Below are 24499 nucleotides of genomic sequence, written 5' to 3' on the forward strand. Positions count from 1 at the left end.
TTTATATAAATGTCAAACAAAGAAAAAAAATCTAAACCAATTGTCTTTAAATATACATATGGTACCATAAAATTCAAACCCAATTATACACATCAACAATAGTGTATTATGGACTATATTAGATTAAAAAGAATAAACAAAAAATGAAAAATCAACGAATGTGAGAAAAGAAAAAATGTAATGTTAAAGATAGCAATTATGTTGGTCTATTTACATAAATGCCAAAGTAAGAAAAAAATCTAAATGTTAAAGAAAAAAAAACATATGTGGCAGAAATTCAAAGAAAGAAATACTAAGAAGAAGCATAGTAGAGTGAAGAAGAAAGTTCAAATTATATGGGAGAACATGTCCAAAATTAGGAAATATATGTTTAGTTTTTATATGTGTTAAACAAGCTATTTTAATAATGTGAATAAACATCATTCATGTTTGGCATTGTTCATGCAAAGAACTAACATTATTCACACCATATGACCTATGTTTCACATCCTAGATTGGTTCAAGCTATCATAATTATTTTTGCCATGATGTTATCTTTATATATATCATGGCCACATTATCTTTTTGGCTTTAGCCATAATTCATGTCTCAAGATATTTCATGCCATGAATAATCTTTGTTCATGTATTCACATCATTCACCTCTGTTCATTACCTCACATCTAACACCATGAATGATTATCATCCATATGCTTACATTATCATTCATGTGCATACACCTATACTAATAGCTCATGTTTATGAATCAACATCATTCATATCCAAAGTTAGTTCACATCCATGGTTTGGCTTAGGGAATGTCGCATCTTAGTGAAGAGTGAATATGAGAAGATATTTCTCAGCTTTGATTTGCACATGGTACTTTACTTTAAAGTAAAGTCAAATGAAGAGATTTATGGCTATCAAGATACTAATGATGTTGCAAGTGTTGATGATTATTGTTTAAGTTGTTTAAGTAGGAGATGAACATATATTTAAGGCACAAAAGCAAGATAAGGATAACCCTAGTACTTGCATTGTCTTTAAGATAGTAGTATATAATAGGTGTCTTGCAAAGAACAAAGATAATCAACCTTCATCACTAAGGCTTTGATCATAGGGGTGTTCACTCTATGTAGCAAGACCACATAGAAAATTATCGTCACACAGTTACCACATTCCACATTCAAGGATAATGCCTCGATAATGCCTTCATCACTATGGCTTTGACTATAGTGGTGTGCACTCTATGTAGCAAGACCACATAGAAAATTATCATCACACGGTTACCACATTCCACAGTCAAAGATAACACCTAGAGATGTAAATACCCACAATACTATTCATTGTATGCATGTTATTAGAAGACAACAAATAGGTCATTATTAATGGGTTCTCCAATTCCAACCCCCTCCCCCCAAGTCAACAAACCTCACCTATATCTAATGTACCCAATGCATTTATTTTTTAAATTTATGTAGCAAAACAATCCTTACCATAATCTTTCCTTAATAGGGAACCACAATTACATGTGGTACAGGTACAAAGTGCAGACTTGTGTGCACACATTCACAGTATTGTAAGGCAACACAACAGTGATGCAAGGAGATGATGTAGGCCAATACCTATGTATATATACACAAATACATATATATAGATACCTATGTATATATACATACATACATACATATGTAGATACCTACGTACACACACACACACACACACACACACACATACTACCTACATATATATATATATACACACATATATATTCCTATTGCATGAGAAATTCTTTCCATGGCTCGGTATCATGAAGAAATCCTTTGAAAATCATCTTACACACAGTAACACCTTACACTACATTGTTGGGTCTATGATGTTCAATCCCCCCCTCTTGCTTGACCAAGGCTCTAGATGCCAAATCAAGCTTCTTGCTACTCCAAATGTTGAAGTTGGCTTTTAATGCTCATGAAGAGAACAAGTTAAAAAATTGTTGTGCTAGGGAGATGTCGATGCCAACTTGGTAACCAAGTTAGCTGGCATTGTGCATCCTCTCTCAATCTAAGTGAACCCTTCACCTAAACCCCAATCTACCTTCGAAGAGTCACTTATCCGAAATCCCACAGACGTGCCAATTTATGGTGGCTCCTACTGCCAAACAAAACACCTCCAAGGCTGTCCAGAAGGCACAAATACATACATGTGAGGCCTCCAAAAACATCTCACTATGATCTACTATTAGCTAAAAGTCCAATAACTCTTCCTCTGTATATGTAGAGACAAACTGAGGCTTGAGACTCGTGGTGGGTAGCCTGAATAAACTTGCTCATAGTCTCCACTACTAAGAGATATTGTAAGGGAGCTAGGGAGCATCCATGTCAGCACACTGAGCAAGAGATTTGAAAATTCTCATAATGTCCCCCGCATGCCAAAAATGTGATATCGACCTCCCTATATAGGCATGAGACCCCTCTAATCCAATCTTGGGAAAGCCACATCCGTGCCATCATGCCTTCCAAGAAGTCCCAATCCACTATGTCATATGCATTTTCAAAGTCCAACAAGAGGATGGAATGGGGTTGCTGGCTCGATTCAGCCCACTCTATAGCTTCACAAAATGAGATGATATTATCAAATATACTCCTTCCTTGAAGAAACCCATTTTGTATCATGAATAACCCTTTGAAGAACATGTTGTAACCTCAAACTCAATGCCTGAGCTAAGAATTTATATGTAGATCTAGGTAAATTGATGTACCTCCACTGCTTGATATTGGTCTTATTCCCACCTTTTGGGATAAGTGGATAAGACTATCCACACATGAGAAAGGGGGCATCATACTTGTATGCCACATTGCTTGTACCTCCACTGCACTTGATGTTAGTCTTATCCCCACCTTTTGGGATAAGGTGGATAAGACCATCTGTGAGATCTGTGAGAAAGGGGGGCTTCATGCTTGTATGCCACATTGTTGCTTTGTAAAGCAAGAATGAACTTGTCCCCAATATGGTCCTAAAAGGATGGGGAAATATCATCATCTCCTCAGCATTTTCCTTTTGAAAGGGCATGCAATGCATGTATCACCCCATCTTTTGAGAAAGGGGCTCTATGATAAGTCTAGGCATGCACTCCCAAACGTTTTGAACTGGAACATCTCTCTCCGGAGAGGGGACCTCTATAGAAAGAAAAACTTGATAAAAATCTAATACAATACTCCTCACAAAGTGTAGCCAGTAACTTTTGTTCCCAATTGTTGCAGCTGGCCTCCACTGTTTTGGTGAGAATGGCACAGGATTTGTTTGTGCTTTTGGCTTGGCCATTCACTTGAGGATAGTATGGGGAGGACTTCCTGTGGGTGAGAAGGAACTCTTATAAGAGGAATTTTATTACCTCGTTGATGAAATGCATTCCATTGTCGCTGACAAGCTCGAGAGGACAACCGAAGCGTGTGATTATAGATTCATAGAGAACTTTAGCCACATTGATCGAGCATCAGCTTTGTGGGTTGTACGAGCTTCTACCCACTTGGTGTAGTAGTCCGTGATAGCAATTATATATCTAACTTGAGTGTATTTGGATGTCGGACTGATGGGTCCTACGAAGTCTATGCCCCATTTTTTAAATGGTTGTAAGGACATAATGGGTTTCAAGGTCATATGATCCTTGAAACGAGCGATTGCTACACGAGAGCATTCATCACATCATTTGACATACTCAGCAATGTCATCCATTAAGGTGGGCCACCATAACCCACAGCTATGAGAACCTTACAAGCAGTGATGTTTGCTGCAAAGTGTTAAAATAGTGATGCTTGCTATGTGCTTATGAGCACATAATCTCACATTACATAAAGCCAATGGCACCTTTAGAAAGAAAAGTAAATGATAGAAAGGGTGGTTCAATAGCATTAGAGCAAAGTCAAGGTGGTTCAATTAAAAAAGGATGCAATAGCACAAGCCAATGAATAAAAGGTCATTGCCAAATGGCACCAATCCTTGTAAAAGTGTAGCCATGTATCTTGCCTATTTAAGAGGCCATATGAATGAGGAAAAATTTGTGGGTTTGCTATTCTACCTCTATCTTGCCCATCTATAATCACTATCTCACTCATACTACACTAGCACTATGAATGCCATTCACATACACCCACCATAGCTCTCCTTGCTCACCCAATGCAAGCTCCCATGGAATTTCTTCATGGTCAGGAAAAATTCTGTAAAGGTGTTTTGAGTCCGTGTACATATGGGATGCATGGTTTACGAATAAACTTTGCCGTGAATGCCCTGGCAATTGTACAGAGTGGGTGGTTTTATGGTTTTTTTACGAGCTGATGGTGATGCCTGCATGTGAAAGTGTGCCGGGAACTTCGAATGTGATGATGGTTGGTCAATCTGGGGTTGATTCTGGATGCAGAGATGGCACTCCATTTTTAGCATGAAGGTGGAGATGGCCGGCAAAGCAGGGCACCGACTGGGAAATGGTCTGGTTTGGTAAGTTGATGCTGCTGATCACGAAGCTGTGGGCAGCTCTGGCACTGGTTTTGGAAAGTTGTGGGCGCGGCGTGATGATCCGAAGTGAAGGAAGGAGAGGGGCTCTTTTAGCATTAGTGGGTGGCCATTATTAAGGCTTTGAGGCTTTAATAAATAAAAATATATATAGGTTATGTGGCCACCCTATAAATGGCCATGTGGAAGCTTGGTTGGACGCCAACACACCATCGAGAAGGTGGCGAAGGTGTGAAGGAAGGAGAGAGAGACCGCCTTGGGGGGATTCAGCAGGCGACGGCTAAAAAAGAGAAGGGCTGCCAAATAGAGAGAGAGTCGGCCTTGAAAAAGCGCTGCACAGCAGAGAGCGTAAAGAAGAATAGGAGCCGCCTGGTACAGAGGGAGCCGCCTTGTGCGAAAATAGTCTGGTGGTTGCGCTGAAGTGGCTCGAGGAGAGGTGGTGAAGCTGAAAGTGCCGCCTTGTGGTCGCCTGGATAGTGGAAGCAGACGGGCATGGAGAGATAGCCGCCTGATGTGTAGCGGGGGTCGGGTCAATCAGTAGAGCGAGGGGCAGCTGCCTTTGAACAAGCGCTGAGTGCGCAGGCAAGAGGACGCCGACTAGCTGGCAAAGAGAAACTGGGAGGTCGCCTGGCGAAGAGCTACAGAGGGTCTCGAGCTGGTGTGAGCAACGAAGGGGAAGAGCCGGGAACTGCAGACAAGAGAGAAGGGTGGCCGCCTGGTTGTGGAAGACCTCTTGGGTGGCTATGCAGAGCACACAGAGGAGAGCCTTGTGGATATAGTCGGGTAGCTGCTCCTTCTCTACATGCGTGCAGAGAAGGCAGCCAAGGTTTTGTTGGTGCAGCTGCCCTGAAGGAAGAGAGCTCGTGAGCAGGTAGAGCTAGCGAAAAGGGAACCTCTCGGGCACTTACAGGCAGGCTACGCAAGAGAACACGAATTTGTGGCTGCTGCAGAGAAAGTAGGAAATGGGTGTTGGTCGTGCCGCTTTTGAAGAGGGAATGCTGGTTTTTTGTTTTGGGAGCTGGCAGTTTTGCTGGTAGTGCAAGAGAGTTGCCTTCGGTTGAGGCACAGGCTGAGAACCAAGAGAAGGAGGCTGGTGTCGGGGGTAATGAAGCTAAGAGAGAGAGCAGAGTAAAGTGAAGTTGGCACCAACTGACTGGGTGAAAGGGCCGCTTCAACGACAGTGGTGGCTAGCGAATAGCACAGCTGCAGAGGAAGAGGTGTGGTAGCTGCCTTGTTTCGAGGCCTCTGGTGTGAAAACAAGGGAAAACTTTGGGTAGTGTGTGTGAGTTGTTGCTGTGAGTGTGTGATAAAAGGAGAGTGCAAGGAAGAGTGGGTTGAAGCTTGTCAATTGATAAAATTTATGTGTGATGGATCACCCCTTGTAAATTTATGTGATGGATCACCCCTTGTAAATGGACAATAGGGTTTGTGTTGATGATATGTGAGTGGCTTAGCCTTGCTGACAGATAAAAGGCTTTTATAATGAGATATGTGAGCTGTTGAAACTGCCTTTCTTTGGGTATCTCTGTGTGGTATTTAGAGAGTTTTCTATTTCCAGCATCGTGCTGGTGGTGCCCCTCATGTTTGTTGTGTCTTCCAAGGCTGCTGGGCAGGTAGCTATAGAGGCATTTCTTCTTTTTCCAGCCTCCCGACAGTTTTTTGGTGCCCCCACTGAGGATAGCTCTGCTATTTTCTTCAGTTTACCAGGGTGTATGCCCTAGGAGTTGAGAGTTTTAGGGAAGGTGTTTTTCTTGGGTTTCGAGGTGAAATTTGGGGGTTAAAATGATGTCTTATCCAGAGTTTTATGGTAGCCCTAATGAGGATGTGGCAGATTTCCTGGAAAGGATGGAGGTTGCATGCATAAGCAACCACATCAATGAGTCAATACAGGTGTTGCGGCTACTAAGCATTTGCTTGAAAGGGGATGCAAGGACCTGGTACAGAGCTTATGAGGAGTCATTGAGGGTTGCTGTTCCACATCTTGATATGACTGAGAATGGATTGAATTAGCAACAGGTTCAAGAAGGTAGAAGACCCCGACAAGGTTTGGCATGAGGTGCAAGCTCTGACACAAGGTGAGTTGGAATCAATTGATGATTATGTCAAGAAATTCTCTTTGCTGTGGGGAACTTTATGTAGGGCTTTAGGGGAAGACCAGGTACCTCCTGACATGATGAAGAAAAACAAATTTGTAGCCGGGCTTAAGAGAAGTATTCGCTGGAAAGTGGAATTGATGAAGACGCCCAGGTCTTATGAGGATGCGGTGGAAATTGCCAAATCAAAGGATTGGAAGTTGCAACGGATGAATCGGCTGGGGATGATTCCAATTGTAGCACAGTCGGAGATTCGTAGAGTGGAGGCCACACCCATGAATGCAGTGGTTGAGAGGATGAAGCCCTCTGAAGCCCAGGCTATGCAGATGGTGCCACAAGCTAGTCAAGGAGTACCTATGGTTCCTGCAGGTTCTGATGAGGGATTGCGACAGGATATGAAACAGATGGTTGATCTTATGAAGAATTTGAGCTTAAATTTAATGGGAAGTACAGGTGGTGGACGTGGTAGAGGCAAAGGCAATAATCATGAAGGGGGAGATGGACAAGCAGGGTATGGACGTGGTCGTGGTAGGGGCCGTCGTTTTATCCCTACATGCTGGAACTGTGGTGAGCTTGGTCATCTGAGTACAGATTGTGATAAGCCTCAGCGAATGGGTGGTGATATGTACCCACTACCTTCACAGTTACCTGACAGGTCAAATGATTATGGTATTGATATCAGGGATCAAGTAGGCCCCAGTGGAATCACAGCTGAGGAGAAGGGGAAGGCAAAGGTCGTGAATGTTGTTACTCTGGAGAATGTTCAGGTGAGAGAAGAAGGGGATGTGATGCCCACACAATGGATGAAAGAGAAGGAAAAGGGGTGACTGGACCCAGCCGTAAGAAGGGGAAGCAGCAGGAAGGAGAAGATGTGAAAGCTAAAAGGAAACGGAAGCCTCGTAGAAGGTTCCAGGTGTCAGACTTCCCACTGGGGGATGGGCAAACCAGCTATGACTTGAAATCTGATTTGGTGAACAGGAAGGCCAACATCACCTTTGGGCAGTTGGTGGAGATGGTGCCAAAATTGAGAAGGCAATGGAAGGGACTTGTGAATCCAATGGAAAAGGAGTCAGAGAAGAGGTCAGTTAAAGTACTATCTTTAAAAGAGCTTCCAGATATTTGCCCTATTGTGGAGGTGTGGAGTAAAGGTAGGAACCTTGGTCAGGCCTATATAGATGGAGGAGCTCAAATCTGTGTGATTACCCAATCATGTGTGGAGCACTCAGGCTTGAGAGTCTCTGGGGTTTCTGGTTTTCGAATCAGGATGGCTAATCATCAAAAGGTAAAATGTCTTGGTATGATAAAAGAGTTGGAAATTGAAGCTTTTAATGTCAAAGCTACTGTAGATTTTCATGTGATGCCTGCGGGTCTTGGTGCTTTTCCAATTATTCTTGGACGACCCTGATTGCGAGTGGTGGGTGCAGTACTAGACTGGAGGTATGGGACCATTTCTTTGCATAATAAGTGGGGTAATAAAAAATCTTTTGAGATGCATAGTAGGAGATCTTTGAATGATGTGTGGGAGAGGCCACAGGATTCGAGTGAAGAGGAAACTACCACCAGTACTTCTGAATCAGGGATGGATTCATCGACTACTGCTTCTAGTGAAGAAGAGGCAGATGTGGCTTTCCTAATATCAGAACAACAAGGTAATGAAGATAAAGAAGTGCAAGAAGTGGGTGCTGAGGGAGAAGATACCTTGGGGTCGTATGAAGTGATCGAGGAATTACTGCAGCCAAAGATAGAAGTGAAGAAGAAGCAGGAGCTGATTGAAGGAATGCTGAGTCCGGATCTCTCGAGTGGAGAAAAGGTTAGATATGTTAATATGCTGTCTCATTTTCCAGAATTGTTTATCACCTCTTATAAGGAGATTCGAGGATTTAAAGGGCCAGATTTGAGGATTGAATTGAAAGAAGGTGTAAAAACAGTTAGGCAGAAGCTTCGCAGGATGGGACGAGAACAAATGCAAGCCCTGAGAGAGGAAGTTGATAAGCTGTTGAGTGCAGGTTTCATTACACAAGTGGACACAGCTGAGTGGGTAAGTCCTACGGTGGTGAGTCCAAAGAAGAATGGCAGGTGGCGCATATGTGTGGATTTCAAGCCTTTGAATGCTGCTACAAAGAAGGATTCTTACCCCCTACCTTTTTTGGATGAGATCTTAGATACTGTAGCTGGATATGAAAGATATAGTGTTTGTGATGGGTTTTCAGGTTATTTCCAGTTAAAGATTGCAGAAGAAGATCAACGCAAGACGACTTTCATTACATCGTGGGGGTGTTTCTGCTACAAAGTTCTTCCTTTTGGATTGATGAATGGGCCAGCCTACTATCAGAAAAGGGCAAATTGGGTATTATCTCCTTTTTTGAACAAGTTTGTGAAGGATTTTATTGATGATTTTTGTATATACAGCTCCAGGCAAGAGCATTGTGATAGGTTGGCTACAGTTTTTCAGCGTTATGATGAGTGTGGTGGTCAATTAAATCCAAAAAAGTGTTTTTTGGCTCAACCGAGGGTGAAGCTCTTGGGCCATGTTGTTTCAGAGAATGGTATTGATCCGGATCCTGATAAAGTCAAGTCTCTTCTTCTTCTTCCTACACCAAAGAATACAAGGCAACTGGCTACTTTTGTGCAAAAGGTGAAGTATATGGCTCGATTCATCTCTCTATCTTCACAGTTGTTATATCCTTTGCAGCAAGCAGCAAAGCATGATCCTTTACATTGGTCGGAGGAGTGTGAGGTAGTTTTCCAAAAAGTGAAAGAGGTGTTGGGAGCTATTCCTACAATGCAGGCGCCTAACTGGGAACAGGTATTTTATGTCAACCCTTCAGTGGAGGGTGAAGATGCAATTGGAGCTATGTTGTTACAGAAGGGGAAAGAATCACATTATATGCAACCAGTCCACTGTGCTAGCAGAGTAAAACTTGCTAGAGAAAGGTTGTTTATCAAAGGTGGAACTTGTTATGGTTAGTGTGATGTATGCATGTAGGTGGTTCCGCCATTACTTGTTGCCTCGCCCCTTTGTGTTTTTGACGAGCTACACTTTTTTGCCTCAGTTGATAAATGGCACAAATTTATCTAAGGCTATGATGAAGTGGGTGATTGAGTTGCAGGAGTTTACTTTCTCATTCTTGGTGGAAGAGAGTACCAGGGCTACCTTAGCTGATCTACTGACATATAAGGAGAGTCCTCTTCTTATAAAGGAAGAAGCCAGTTGAGGATGCGGCTGAATTGGTCAATGCACACTTATTATATTTTGATGGTTCTTACAGGAAAAGCCATGATGCAGCCTCAGGAGGTTTGGTGCTTTATGATCCACAGGGTTGCCTTGTTTTTTAAAAAGGGTGTTAAGGTGGATGCACATAGCAACAATGAAGCGGAGTATCTGACTTTGGAAGTTGGATTGCAAATATGTTTGAAGCATGGTGTACACAGGATTCACATTCGAGGAGATGCATTGCTTGTGGTAAAACAGGTATTGGGAGTTTGGAAGTCAAAGAATATGTTACTCAAAGAAATGTGTTTCAAGATTAAAGGTTTGTTGAAGGAATTTGAAGCTTGGAGTCTAAAGCATGTGGATCGAGGCCATAATGAGGAGGCTCATGAAGCAGCCCATGGAATGATTGGTGAAGTTTTTGTTCTTAAAGCTCATGCATCATTTTATTGTGGCAAGGAGAATTTACAGGATGTTGAGGAGTTCTTGTTAACAGGGATGATTCCTAATGGTATTGAAAAATCAAAAAAATATGGTTTCATCAGGGAAGCTGCAAGTTATGTGATGGTTGGTGATGCTTTGTATTTGAAGGGAATTGACTTGATAATGCGACGGGTACCTTGGAAGGAAGAAATCTACAAAATTCTTAAGGAAAACCATGAAGGAGCATGCGGTGGACATTTTGCCTCAAAGATTACCTTGCATAAGGTATTGCAGGAAGGCTATGTATGGCCAAGTGTACATAAGGATGTTAATCATTGGTGCAGGTCATGCAAACAATGCCAAGCTCACAGTAGACGAATATTAAAGCCTGAGATGAGGAAGACAATTCTTGCTTATGATGTTTTTGAAAAATGGGGAATTGATGCTGTGGGACCATTGCCTATTACTAGCCGAGGGAAGTGCTACATCTTGATTGCAGTTGATTAACTTTCTAGATGGGCGGAAGCAAAGGCAGTGAAACAAATTACTGCTAAGGAGGTGGCAAAGTTTGTATATCAGGATATCTGTTGTAAATTTGGTGTGCCATTGGAATTGCTTTCTGATCAGGGTCCAGGTTTCAGAGCAGAGCTTATGGACTATTTGTGTACAAAGATGAAGATCAGTCGCAGTTTTACCACACCGTACTATCCACAGTGTAATGGCCTGAATGAGCGTTTCAATGGTGAATTGATCAAGATTGAGGCTTTATTTTCTAGTTGACTAAGGTTCTCATGCTACCAAAAAGAAAGGAACAAATTTAAATTTGCATTGGCTTTTACAAATTTGCAAACCCGCTAAAAAAGCCAATCACTTACAAAATGATCATAAAATATTGCAATAAAATTAAGGCATTAATGCCATCAAAGGTTGATAAAATAAATATTTTTGCCAATGTAGAACACTTTATTGATACTATTTTGGTACCAAAAATAGGGGTTATGAGGAGCAGTGGCACAGTTCATGATGCCACAGGTGCCAACTGGACCTTGGCCCTTGTCAATGTGGTCCATGAGGCTCTACACCTTTCTTGACCTACAAAACCTTACCAGAAGCTAAGCGAGCACAAGGCATGGTTCGAGACATTCACAAGGACCTAGTCAACAAGGATGGCATCAAATGGGAGGATATCACTCCCCCAAACATGTGCACTCCTACCCGCATCCTCACCATGCTGAAAATCTCTGATGTGGATAGATAGGTACATCAGATGCAACTTATCCCTCCTCACACGCCTCAAGAAAGGTCTGGCAGTAAACTAGGCTAACCATTCCCACCATGAGCTTCACAGAATCTGTGCAAACCCGATTCGCAAGTTCGGAGTTGCCATGATCCTAACTAAAGTTCTCTACTATGTCCCCAAACCTTATAGCTACCATAGTGCAACCACGTCGAGTAGGCCTCCTCCGCACCTAACCCCATTAGCTCCCTCCCCAGTAGATTCTCCAAACCCCCAGAAGTAGAGGTTGGACCAAGAGGCCACTGCTCTGCTGCTGCTGCCAGCAAAACCTTTGTGGATTTTTTGAAAACCAACCTGATGGATACCTCCACACAGCCAACAAACCATAGGCCCAAGTGCCAGCCAAGATCGTGCAGAGCCAACATAGTTCAGTCCCCTCCCACAACTTTATCCCTCTTGCCAAGAACATACCCAGAAATGCTCGGAGGATGGCCTATTTACAAAGTGGCCCATTTTCTTACTTCTCATGAGGCGTAGAACATTATTGGATACAAAAAAATCATCTCCTCCTCCTCAAAAAGCTTGTCGCAAGCCGTCTTCCCCTCACATAGGGACGCCTTTCGGAATTGTCGAGTGCCTTTTCCTCGCTACTCTAGAACCTTGCCAGCAGAAACACGGCCACCTACATTTCTTGCCAAAAGGAGCAGAGCAATGCAGCACAGCAAGCTCTCCTCTTGGTGCATGCTAATGCCGCCTAGTTGGAGACTCAAAAGAATGCTGCCATCGCCACCCTCATTGAAAGGTTTACAGGTCCTGGCCCTTGAGGCCGAATCTAGGATTTCTTGTCTGCTGTTGTTGGCAGCGTGAGCTGGAGGTCCTTCACACGGAGTTGGCCAGAGCTGCCGGAGCTGGAGGTCCTTCACACGGAGTTGGACGGGGCCAGATCTGCCAGAGCACAAACCCACAAGGAGCTCACTAAAGCTACCGCAACACTCCAGAGAGCTAAGACAATGGCACGCAATGGATGAGGTCCACAACTAGATGTTCGAGCACTCCAAGGATTTTTGGGAGGGTCATCGAAGCAAAGGATGCAACCATTGAGCTCAAACTACACTTATCAGAGCTAAAAGTTGTACCCCAACCAGAGCAGGTAGCCTTGGCAACTGAGAAAAAGGTGGATAGCTTGATGGATGTGGCTCACCAACCTATCAAACTTCGCCATCCCTCCCCAACTAGCCTATGGCCTCCTCAAGCTATAGCACCACACCACACCCTCCAAGTCAACCTCCTCCAACATAGCATCTTCATCCATGATGAGGAGATCCCCACCACCACCTTTTTCACCATCCTCTCCAAAGTTCCTTATGCCTCCCACACCACCCTTGGCATAACCTTCTTCCAAAACACCATCTCCCTTACCGAGCCCTCCACCATCTTCCAATTTCCCTCGCCACGTCCTCTACCTCAACCTCCAGTCTTGGTGAAGAGTCCTCACCTTCTTCTCCGACTACCTAGATGAGGGGGACTTCATTGACCTATTTGTTCCCATCGAGTTGGACACTGCCAAGGAAAATGATCATGATGATGTGTCCCGACAGCAAAGACCTGTCTGAAGAAGGCCCCACAACAAGAACAACATATGGTCCCAATGATGAAGCTTCACATGGCCCTTCAACATCAAGAGGCCCCTCTTCAGCTGCCTCAGGATCTTCCGCCAAAGGCAAGGAGAAGGAACAAACCTGGACACCCTTTTCCTTGGACTAACCCTCTACATCAACTCCCCCTCTCATCGTCTTCACCTCAACCCCTATTGCCACTCCTCCCTGGCTTTCTCTTCTAGCATCTCTAGGACTTCTCTCACCCCCCTCATCTCCCAAGCCACCCCCACTACCAAGCTCTCTCAAGGAAGTCCTTAATGGACTCACCAAGGCCTTAGCCTCGCACGTTTGACCACCCCTCTCTCCCACCATAGGTCTAGAGGGGGTGAGATCCCATAACCCCCCATCCAAGAACATCAACAGATGCACCCCCTGATTTCCCATTCAGTTGGCATGATCCTCCTGAACGAGATTGATATTGAAAGAGCTCTCATAATATTGGACCAATTCCCGGACCCTACCCCCACAATATCACTGATTGCCTCGACATAAGCCTTACCAAATTTTATCTAGAGCAAAAGTTTAATCAATGATCAAGATCTCATCGCAACAAGCAAGACCGTGGGAGATATAAATGACCACAAGCTAGTGAGTATTGCTATTTCCCGAGGTATCTCAAGATCACCCCTGTTTGTTTCCCGAAAGGCAAATGGGCTCGAGACCTCTTTGAGCAAGAGCTAGAAAAGAACCTCAAGATGCAATTTAACTTCCCATGGATCCCTTTTCCTCAACCACCCCTCGTCCTACATGAAGAACGGATGCTCGGCTCCATGCAAAAGTTCATTTAGGATTATGATGCAGTGCCATACCTTGATATGATCGCCACCATCTACTTTTTCAGCCTCATCATTATCCTTTTGGTGGAATTTCTCAACTAGTATGCATTTGATAAGGTCAATAGGGCATACATGGCCTTCAACATCAGCAAGAGTCTCACACTTTGCCAAAAATAATTGGCTTCTATGAGCGAGTATAGTGGATGCAATGCTGGTATATGCTCACTTTCAAATATATGTTCAAAACCACCTTCTAGAAACCCTATAAAGCCTTCCATCGAACCACCCCATACACAAAGTCCCACTTTCGAAGATATGTTTGAAAGCACCTTCTAGACATTCTACAAAGCCTTCCATCAAACCACTCAGTATACGAAGTCCAGCTTTGACTTCTACTAAGGGCTTCTACCACTAGCCTCCCATGGAGCTTCACTTCTGATTCCAACAAGAACAGAACTATGATTAGGGAGGGGGGTGTGTTAACCACATTCAAGCTAAGCACTTTGTAAAGAAATGAGCCAAATAATGCAAACGTAGGACCTGCAAAGAATCCCTAGAAATGAGAGGCACCGTGGTCCTCTAAGCTCTTAATATGTCAACAGACTCAGTGAATAGCACCATAAATTTTATGAAAAGGGCATTGAACCTCCCCATCTTTGGGCAAAGTTCTAGTAAGGGAGTGGGAGTGCCGAATCAAGATAATCAAGGTTCCTTATTCACCAAAGAGAACACTTGAGCCTCCAAGATAGAGAGAAGGAGAGGAGAATTCAAGGGTCATACCAGTTTTCACCTCAAGCCACTCTTGGTAGAGTAACTCTCTCTTGTGTGGAGAGCTAGGGTCCTTAACCTTGCCTCCTTTGTTATTACCACAAAGGAGCTTTGCAAATGGGTGGGAGCAAAGAGAGAGAGAGCTATGGAAAGAAAAATCTCTACTTAGATGCCACAGAGAGTGAAAGCATGAGAGAGTAGACAAGAGAAGGAGAGAGGGAGAAGAGAGCATACATCAACACCATCACTCACCCACACAATCCCTAAGCATGCATGCAACAAAGAAGAAAAGAAGAGCATACAAGCAAAATTTCAATCACAAGAGCAAGAAGACTCAAACTCTATTGTAAGAATGGAATTATGTGTTCTCATTAGTCAAAATGTCTTACATACAATACTCATTTATACAATGTCTGGCCGCCCAAGTAATGTCTAGGGACCCAATGAGCTAGTCTAGGCTGATTTCCTAGTCTAAATGTACATGACCAGCATTACACAAGTTGTAAGCTCGGTGTTTAGCTATCTTCTAACATTACACAAGTCTAAGCTTAGAGATTTCCCATAATCATTTTACATGAAGCACATTGCATGGTACAAAAATATGGCCTAACAATTAGCTCAAACCAATATCAAATGGTTTCTAAGATAAATCGTTTTACATGAAGCGCATTGCATGGTACAAAAATATGACCTAGCAATTAGCTCAAACCAATATTAAAGGGTTTCTTAGGTGAATCAATCTCTAGCACTTCCTAAAAATCAAGTCTAAATGGATTCAAATATCTGTGTTTTGCCTAAGTTACTTAGTTTGAGTTTTTTGGTTTTTTGAACCCCTTTTTCTTATAGGCTCATGTCAAGCATGTAGGCTCACATCTGAGATGGGCTCATGTCAAGCGTGTGGGCTCACGTCTAAGATGGGCTCATGCCTAATGGCTTATGGTTCACGCTTTATGGGCTGACTATGTGGGCTCCTGCCACCTGGTGGCTCATGCCTTTTTTGTATATGAAATGGACTCATGCAGGTCTGGTGCCCTAGAGTCACACATCACACCTAGTAGGCTCGTGTCTTGTGGGCTCACGTCACAGCTAGATAGGCTCACATCTCACAACTACTTGGCTCAGATTTTTTTATGAAATAGGCTCCCCAATTTTGGTTTTTATAAAATAGGCACACTTGGGCACGCATTGCAAGTGGTGCATGGGGCTCTAGGTTGGTGGGCAATTATAAAATAGGCACACTTGGGCACGCATTGCAAGTGGTGCATGGGGCTCTAGGTTGGTGGGCAATTATAAAATAGGCACACTTGGGCACGCATTGCAAGTGGTGCATGGGGCTCTAGGTTGGTGGGCAATTATTAAGTAAGAAATACACATGATGCTCTAAAAATTGCAAAGGACAAGAATTTTCCTAGGAATTTTGATGCTAGTAAAGATTGTATGACATGAAAATCTTTATAGAACATGAGTAGGTGTGTCCTTACAAGTCTTCAAGGCAACTTTAATTGGCTTGTACAATATTATGTTCAACTATCTCTAGGCTCATATGTCATGTCTTGTACTTGGCTCACGTCTCAACTGGGTAGACTAATGTCACGTCTCACATAACGTCCCTACAAGCTCACGTCACATCTCTGTAGACCCATGTTGTCTACTGGGGTCTGGGATAACATCCAATTTTGCGAACGTTCCCCTAACTTGAAAGGTGGTTTGGCCTAGATTTTGAAGTTTTTGTGGTTTCTTCTACTTGAGATTAAGGTTTCTAATCTTAATTTATAGTGTTTATGAAAGTGACTTAGTGTTTTTTGATTGATCTTGGTTGATTTTACATGCTCTATGCTACTAATTTCAACAATGCATGAACAAAATTTATGAAACTTTTCGATGTGGGTATGCTAGCTCATCTGTCACCTCCTCACTATGTTGTCACACTAGAATGCTTCCATGGACATTTGGGAGTGAAGGTATAGCTTTCTTTGTGTAGATGGATGTATAGAGGAGATATTTGCGGTGGTTCTCCCTCGTAGAGGTGAAGAAGCCTAAGCAAGGAGAAGCCTACACTCAATCCTATCTAAGCAAGCAAACCATCAAGCTAGGCTTAGATCTCTCAAAAAAAAAAGTAAGCGAGTAGAGAAGAGGGAGAACTCTCAAGTATTCTAATGTAAGGGAATGAATGTGTATTGCTTAATGTCAAAATTGACTTATATACAAATAACTAACTTTCACACTAGGCTGAACAAAACTTAAAAAAGGTGGATGCATAGAGGAGATATTTGCGGTGGTCCTCCCTCACAGAGGTGAAGAAGCCTAAGCAAGGAAAAGCCTACACTCAATCCTATCTAAGCAAGCAAACCATCAAGCTATGCTTAGATCCCTCAGAAAACAAGTAAGCGAGTAGAGAAGAGGGAGAACTCTCAAGTATTTTAATGTAAGGGAATGAATGTGAATTGCTTAATGTCAAAATTAACTTATATACAAATAACCAACTTTCACACTAGGCTGAACAAAACTTAAAAAAGGTCCATGGCCACTAATTCTAATCTTAAGCAAGTATATACACAAGTTACTTGTCCATTTTCCATTAAGCAAAGGTAAGGCTACTTCATAAAGTCCAATGATATCTTACAAGAGATAGGCTTCCGCTACAAGCAGGTCACATAGTGAAGCGCCTTAGGGGTAGGACAAACACAACGATGTGGTTAACAATTACACAATTCACCGCCCATTTGGCTAACAATGATATCACCAACATAAAACCTGTCAAGATACGCCCAAATGTTAGCTCCCACCCATAGTCCATGTATGAGAAGGGTTGTCAACCTCTACTTCCCGCAAGGCATTGCACACCACGAGCGCATTCCATGCTTATTCCAAGCCACTCACTCTCTACTTGTGGATTACCAATTCTTTGTGCTTCTGTCATTTGTTCCCTTTATGCAAATATTAGAATTGCCACATAGGATGTCCACTTCCAGAACTAAGGATTCCTAATTTGACTATAAGACTCGTTCCCCCCTCAGGACTAGAGCCATACACTATTATTATCCACTCCTAGTCATCTTTGGCTACATGCAACCAAACCCACATCGGTGAACTATCAAAGGGTTAGCCATGGCAATAATGACCCCTTCTTTGCCTTCAACTCCACTAGACCTAACCACTCGTGATCTTTGTTGATTATTGCTTGGTTGGACGCTAGTCGTCCCTCCCCTCCATCTACATTTCCTAAAGACAAAGATGGTCTACTAGCTCCTACACCCCATTTCTCACCTTATTTTCCTAAGGGGCTACTATTGGTGCCAAAAACTCTCTTTATCTAAGTGGCATAGTGGCACAAAATTTTCTTCCTGTTGTGTTGCTAGCTAGCAGCGTGTCTTGCTCCATTACACTTGAGAGTCTCTGTATGAACTGTTCTTGGGAGCTTTTAGCAAGAGTGGAAGACCTGTTGGAAAACAATATAGTAGCCTTCATGGGCGACTTTCCTCTATCCACCTCCACTCCCCCCCCCCCACCCCTCCTAGAAGCTGTGAAGTTCCAATGGACATCTCTTGAATTGTCATCACCATATACACATGTTTGCACCTTTGCCACTATCACTATTGTGGGCTCTTTCCCTTCTTAACACGAGGACCAATACTCACATCATATCAAACATGCCTTGTCAATCAAGAACCTTGCCCACCATGCATTTTCTGAATCTTGGTCAAGCTTCTGGCTGTATAGCAAAACCCATAATCTCTCTCCAATGCATGCTCAACCTTGCCTTCACATACATGATCCAAGTTCAAGGCCACTTCATAACCATAAAAATGCATCATGATTCCCCTTTCAAGCATTTACATGGGCTTTTTCAAATGAGGCTGGACACTTTTACTAATCAACTCAATGTCTCTTGCCTCACATTTATATTTCTTCAAGCTCATTACCTAGATCATTAATGTTAAAGCCTCCTCCCACAATCAATCTCCTCATCTATGATGACATCAACACTTAGCACTCATCCCAATCAAGATCAAAGTTCCCATCCAAGTCATCCTCCTTGACTTGTTCTTCAATGTAAGGAAGAGAGGAATAAGAGCAAGCCACCCTCACACTAGCATGCCGTTGAAGCCCCCATCAACTCGAGCATATGGATGGGAAGCAATAGTCCTCAATTGTAATCATTGTTGGTTTGCAATAGTATTTCAATTTTATTATCTCTGTCCATTCACTTGCAAGTTAATGTATAGTCTTGTCATCCGCATGGTATGAGAGCTTAGGCTCTGGACAAGACTCTTGTCTAGTTATCGTGTCTAATCTAATTGGGAGGAATGACTCAAAACCTCAAGGATTGGACCATCACCGTTTGGCTCTTTAAAAAAGCTAGATGAAACCAACTACACCCTTTGAAAATTCAAATTGAAGGTCATCATTTTGTGTTCCATCATCACTAGCATCATTAGTGGTTATGTTAAAACATTGATTCAACATGTTTCTCTGGCTACAAAAGCATGGCTAGTTCTAAGGAACTAGTATGAGAATCAATTCAACAAGGATTCATAACCTTGAAAATTGGATTTCCTCATAGAAGCTATTGAAGGAGATGTGATGGAGCAATTTATCACAAGGATAAAAAATCTTTGTGATAAAATCACAAAAGTCGGAATCAGAGTTATTAGCAAAGATCTTGCACATAGGTTCATAGGGTTCCTGCCTCAAAAGTAAAGTGGTCTTGATACTTCGCTAAATGTATAGGTTAGGAACCCTGTTAGTTTTAACGAGTTCAATGCTACTCTTCCGGATGAGGAGAAGCATCTAAAGGCAAGAGATGGTGAGGACTCAACATTCGTCGTCGCCAGCACAAAGAAAGGAAAATATAAAGAGTCCAATAATTCCTTTTTCCGTAAGGAAAAGAAGACGAAGACTATGACGTGTTTTTACTGCAACAAGCCTTCTCATACCTTGCAGAACAAGACATGAGAAAATTGGTACTTTGAGGACCACATGGAGCCTACAATAGTGCCCAAGTCGCTTTATGGCGAGTGAAGAGTTTTCTACAAACTATTTATGTGGTGATATTATTGACAACATCACATCATATGAATCATGGCCAAAGTAATACAAGTAAATACACAATAATGAAGTAAAGAGCCCAATCTATAACTTCATATTTTTTTGAGAAGAAGGGCGCCAATTCACAGTCACACTCATGTTTGTTCTTTTCTATTTCTTTCACAACAAAAAGGAACAGCACAGACCCATGATTTAATGTTTATGCTACTAAGGGAATGGCATGTTCCCAAGTTTTACAATTCTTTGAAAAGAAGCACGAAAACCCTCACCTTGCCTCGTGTTTTTTTTTCTAATGTAGACAAATAATGACGCAGGCTCATAGCTTAATTCATGCTCTTCCTTGTGGTTATTGCCAAGTGTTTTTGACAGATTCAAGCAGCAGCTGATTGAAGCTGGATTATGGTCAGATACTTCTTGCTTGCCATTCTACACAGATTACAGGTGTGCAGACCGGACCTGAGCACCACTATCTGGTCTGCACTCAACATACTCCTTTAAATAGAAATGCAAATGTAGTGCCCAAGCTGAACAACAGTGATTAAGGTAGATGTGGATTATACTAGACTTTCCAAACAAGGCCTCGGATTATTAAAACAAGGTTTTGAAACAAAAACATGGTTAAGTATGGCAAGCCAATTACAATGTCCGCAGTAATGCAAATCTTGCAGGTACATTCTAAACAGTGACATCATTATACTACCCAAGAAAGTCATCGAAGACCACAACAGAGAAGTACATTGTAAACAACGTCCTTCATAGTGAGTCTTCTGATTATCTCATGCCCAAAGCATCACAGATTCATTCAATAACCAGTACCTGCTTGGAAGAAGTAAAGCCCACACCCATGCAGTGAAGGGGAGGTGGGACTGGTATATCTGGCTTCGATAGAGTAATTAAAGATAAGGGTATAGGTTGATGAGAGGGAATTGTCTCAAATAAGGACAAGGAGACAAGAACATTTCAACCCAATGAGCTTTTGACCCAAGGTGTGCTTAGACATCCTGCCCCCCCTGCACAGGAATTTTTTTAAATCATAAAAACATTCATTTAATGAAAAATCACCAGAATTTCTGACCCAAGGCGTGCTTAGGCACCCTCAACAACCCCCCCCTGCACAGAGGAATTTTTTAAAATCATATAACTACATTCATTTAACGAAAAACGACCAGACTTTCTGAGACCGAAACTAATCAATAGTCCAAATCGCATGAAAAAACTAGCATGAAACTGATTAAAATAAGTGTAAGTCTGTTTCTGTGTATCCATCTCTGCACGCAGTTGCAAGTACACACCTGCGAGTGTGCTTGTGTACCCGTGCACATGTGTGCGTGGGGGGGGGGGTCTGGGTGTGTGTGTGTGAGACACAGAGAGAGAGAGAGAGAGAGAGAGAGAAAGAGAGAGACCGACCTGTCAATTGCACATTATTGTTCGCTCGAGCTCTTTTTTTGTTCTTTGTTCAACTTTCTTAATTTGCGTTTGTCTTTAGCAGATATACTAGAACGAAGCTGTGGCTTATCAAGGTCTTTATCTGCAAGGCTTTCAAAGGATTTCTGAAAGGCACCAATAACACAATTCAAGCCAAGACATGAGGCAATTATATGGAACAACTTTGGAATTATCCAAGAGAGGCTGTGTCATGTGCACACCAGGCACCTGCCAATGGTGCCACGTAGACATGAGGAGAATGCAAAGCTACATGCATGGAGTATACAATCATGATATGCAACCTAGCTAGCTCCATCCTGTACCATACTAGGGGTATAAAATGGTATACATCAATGAAGGGGGTGTCCACAGCTCCCTGAAGAACATGCCTGGGTCTGCTCTGAAGCGAGCCAGTCGCTCCGCACCCTCTCTGTGGAACTGAGCTCTGATCTCTATCATCTCTCTCTGGTATAGGCGTGGTGTCCGAAAGCCATGTGTCCTATGTCTCCTGCGGGCTCTGAGTGTCTCTGCTCTCTGGAGAGTAATTCCCTGCTGTGTGTAGGGGCTAGGAGTGGGGTGGATCTCTGAAAAAATGTAGTAATCTGTGTCTATCGTCCCCCCTCTGGAGCTGTCTGAGCCTGTAATGATGTCTCTCTGTGACGCTGTATGTCTAGAATGAATCTCCCCAGTATACGCTGGTCTGCTGCCTCAAAGAGCTGGCGTAGGGAATGTGGCTCTCTGAATAAAATGGGAGAGAGCTTGTTGCTTAAGCCTTAAGCCTCAAATGAGAGAGAGCTTGTTGCTTAAGCCTTAAGCTCAAGAGGGGAGAGGGAGTGGGGCGGCTGGCCAAGGGTGGGGAGAGTGGGAGAGAGAGAGGAGAGCTCAAGCCTTATAGGCTCATGGCACATGCATGGTGCAGGTCACGGGTGACGACAGCCACAGAGCCAACGGGAGGAAAATGGGCAGCTGCCAGTCACCAACAAGCAAAAGCGGCAAAAAAAGGGCAAAAAAAAGCGAAAAAATGGCGAAAAAAGGGGCACAAAAAAAACGTCTCACCGTCCCGTTCCAATCTCGCCCCCGACAGTGGCTGCCCGTTCCGCCATTCCCGGGACGGCGTCCCCTTGTGACGCAAGTGCCCGAGGCGTCCCCTCCGTCCCCAGACCGTGTCGGAACACCTCGCCGATTGGGGATGACGTTTCCGCCTCTCGGGCCTCCGTCCCCTCTGTCCCCTGTTACTATGGCCACAACATCTAGATCAACCAAGTACATCTCCGCGTCAACGTTTTCCAATAACACACTAAGGAGGAGAGTAAGCATTTAGTTTATGCATAGCATTGAAGAATTAGATTTGTGTTATGCAATCATTGTAATTACTCATTCATTCAATAACTAATGTACATTATGTCACGTGCACAAGGCAGCACCATGTCTAATCCCTAATGACATCCATCATTAGGCAGCAGTATTAGGTGCATTTAGGGCATCTTCATCAGCATGCATGAGGTCGGCAACAATTCAGCACACATATATCAGGTCTATAGCAATAGAATATCAATCAGCAGCATTGTGTAAGGGTCAGCAGCATTTATGGGTAATTTAGGTGCAACAGTTAGCATTTTATGCTACATATTTTATGTCAGAGGACAAATCAGCCGGCCGATAGCAGTTAAAGCTGGCCTACCAACATACCAGCATCATCAGTAAGAACATAGCATGTTAGCTCATTTCTCATCCCTCTCCTCTTTGGAGTTTGATCATATAGAACCAATAGAAGAGTCAAAAGTAGAAGTAGCCCATTTGGGATAACATACATGTAACCTTTTTCTATGTACATAATACATTATATGGAAAACTTGTTATTCTCTCTCTCTTCTCTCATGCGTTTTGTGTTAAAGTTCCTACAAGGTGCTTAAGGGCTGTGATTAACTGCATCAAGGCTTCCGCTATGTGCCACATTGGGAGTAGGTTAGGTAAAGAGTCACTCTTCTCCTCTCTACTCATCATTGCATATGTAAAGAGTAGGTTAGGTAAAGAGTAGGGATGTCATAGCTTATTGTCCGCGCTATGCATGATAGAGTTGATGAACCTACACTTCATGTTCGGACAGACATTGGAGTTAATGGTTGCACTTTTGAGTTGAAGTCTTTTTTAAAGTTTAGCTTAATGTTTCGTTCTGGCTCTTATGCGCTTTAGGTCTAGAGTTTATAGTTCTCTATTTTGCTATTTTATGTTGTTGTTTAGTATCTCAGCTCAACTGTTGATTTGTGCACCTCTCCCCACCTGTGCGCAAGTGCCCCAACCTTCACCCACCTTCTTTCTGCACACCTCTCCACATACCTGCCTTCTTCACCTCCTGCCAGTCATTCTCGCCTTCTCCTCCACTGCCTGCCATTCTCCTCCTCTTGCCCACCATTCTACCTCTCTCGCTTCTTTGCTTGCATCAACATACAGAATAATTATTTGATGTGTTCAAGTCACCTGCCCATCCCTTGATTGGCATTATGGCTTCTGCTTAAGCCAATCCTTGCCATAGTTGTTTGCATACATTCGTACGATACAGTACAATATGATATCATACGGAAATTTACCATACCGTATGAAATTTTGGAATATGACACAGTAAAGTACTATTTTTTTTTACACTTATAAATATACACATTATCAATTTGAGAAATGATTTTTTTTTAAACACACTTAAAAAATTACGGATTATCAATTTGAAAGGCTAGAGAGCTTAGAGATTGTTACAGAGCTTGAGAGCAATGGGAGCTTGAGCTTGAGAGGCTAGAGCTATGAGAGCTTGAGCTTGACAGCTTGAAACTTGTGATGGAGAGAAGGTTGGAGGAGAGCATTTTAAAGTGAGGCCAAAGAGTCCAAAGCACCCACCCAAGGCCAAGGGCCAAGGCCCAACTGTTGGAAGACGGTCTGCGAAGACACACACACACACACACACACAGAGTAGTTGAGGAGAAGCCTTTGCTTCTTGTTGCCCTAACTAAGGAAGGTGCCTCACCTCAACCCTCCAAAAACGGAGCAGTGATCACAAGGATAGAGAGAACAGATCCTTTGCATCCACACCAAAAGTCAACATCCACAAATCCTTGGCTCCTGAGCCTAAAAGGATACCAAAAGCAAGCAAGCCCCATAACAATCAAAAACAGCCATAAACAGTCATTGTTTCAAAAAAAAAAGGGTCAAAACAACAACAATCAAAAACAAAGAGAGGGGGGATAATAATAATGATAATAATAACATAAAAATCGGTCCATACGGAATCGTACAATATCGTACCATGTGTACCATACTGTACAACAGTGTTGTACAACGTACGAGAGCAACTGCTCACACTCCCCGGCTGAGAGAACCATTAATTTT

The 24499-nt window shown here is 42.9% G+C and overlaps 1 protein-coding gene across 2 annotated transcripts in view; it reads right to left on the reverse strand.

The window, feature by feature from the left end:
• Positions 1-20264: 20264 nt before the first annotated feature.
• The window catches only part of LOC147611521 (uncharacterized), a 5809-nt gene continuing 1574 nt past the window's right edge, over positions 20265-24499 (reverse strand). The window contains exons 2-3 of one of the 2 annotated variants that reach the window (XM_086784627.1): positions 21106-21249; positions 20265-20805 (exon numbers count right to left, since the gene is read on the reverse strand). In XM_086784627.1, coding sequence (XP_086640753.1) covers positions 21121-21249 — 129 coding nt within the window. In that variant the 3' untranslated portion in view covers positions 20265-20805; positions 21106-21120. The remainder of the gene's footprint in view (positions 20806-21105; positions 21250-24499) is intronic. The other variant, XM_086784626.1, reaches the window with a different exon arrangement.

This window comes from Cibotium barometz, chromosome 47 (assembly GCF_041138505.1).
Source record: "Cibotium barometz isolate CiBa-2024 chromosome 47, ASM4113850v1, whole genome shotgun sequence".
NCBI classification, from domain to species: Eukaryota; Viridiplantae; Streptophyta; class Polypodiopsida; order Cyatheales; family Cibotiaceae; genus Cibotium; species Cibotium barometz.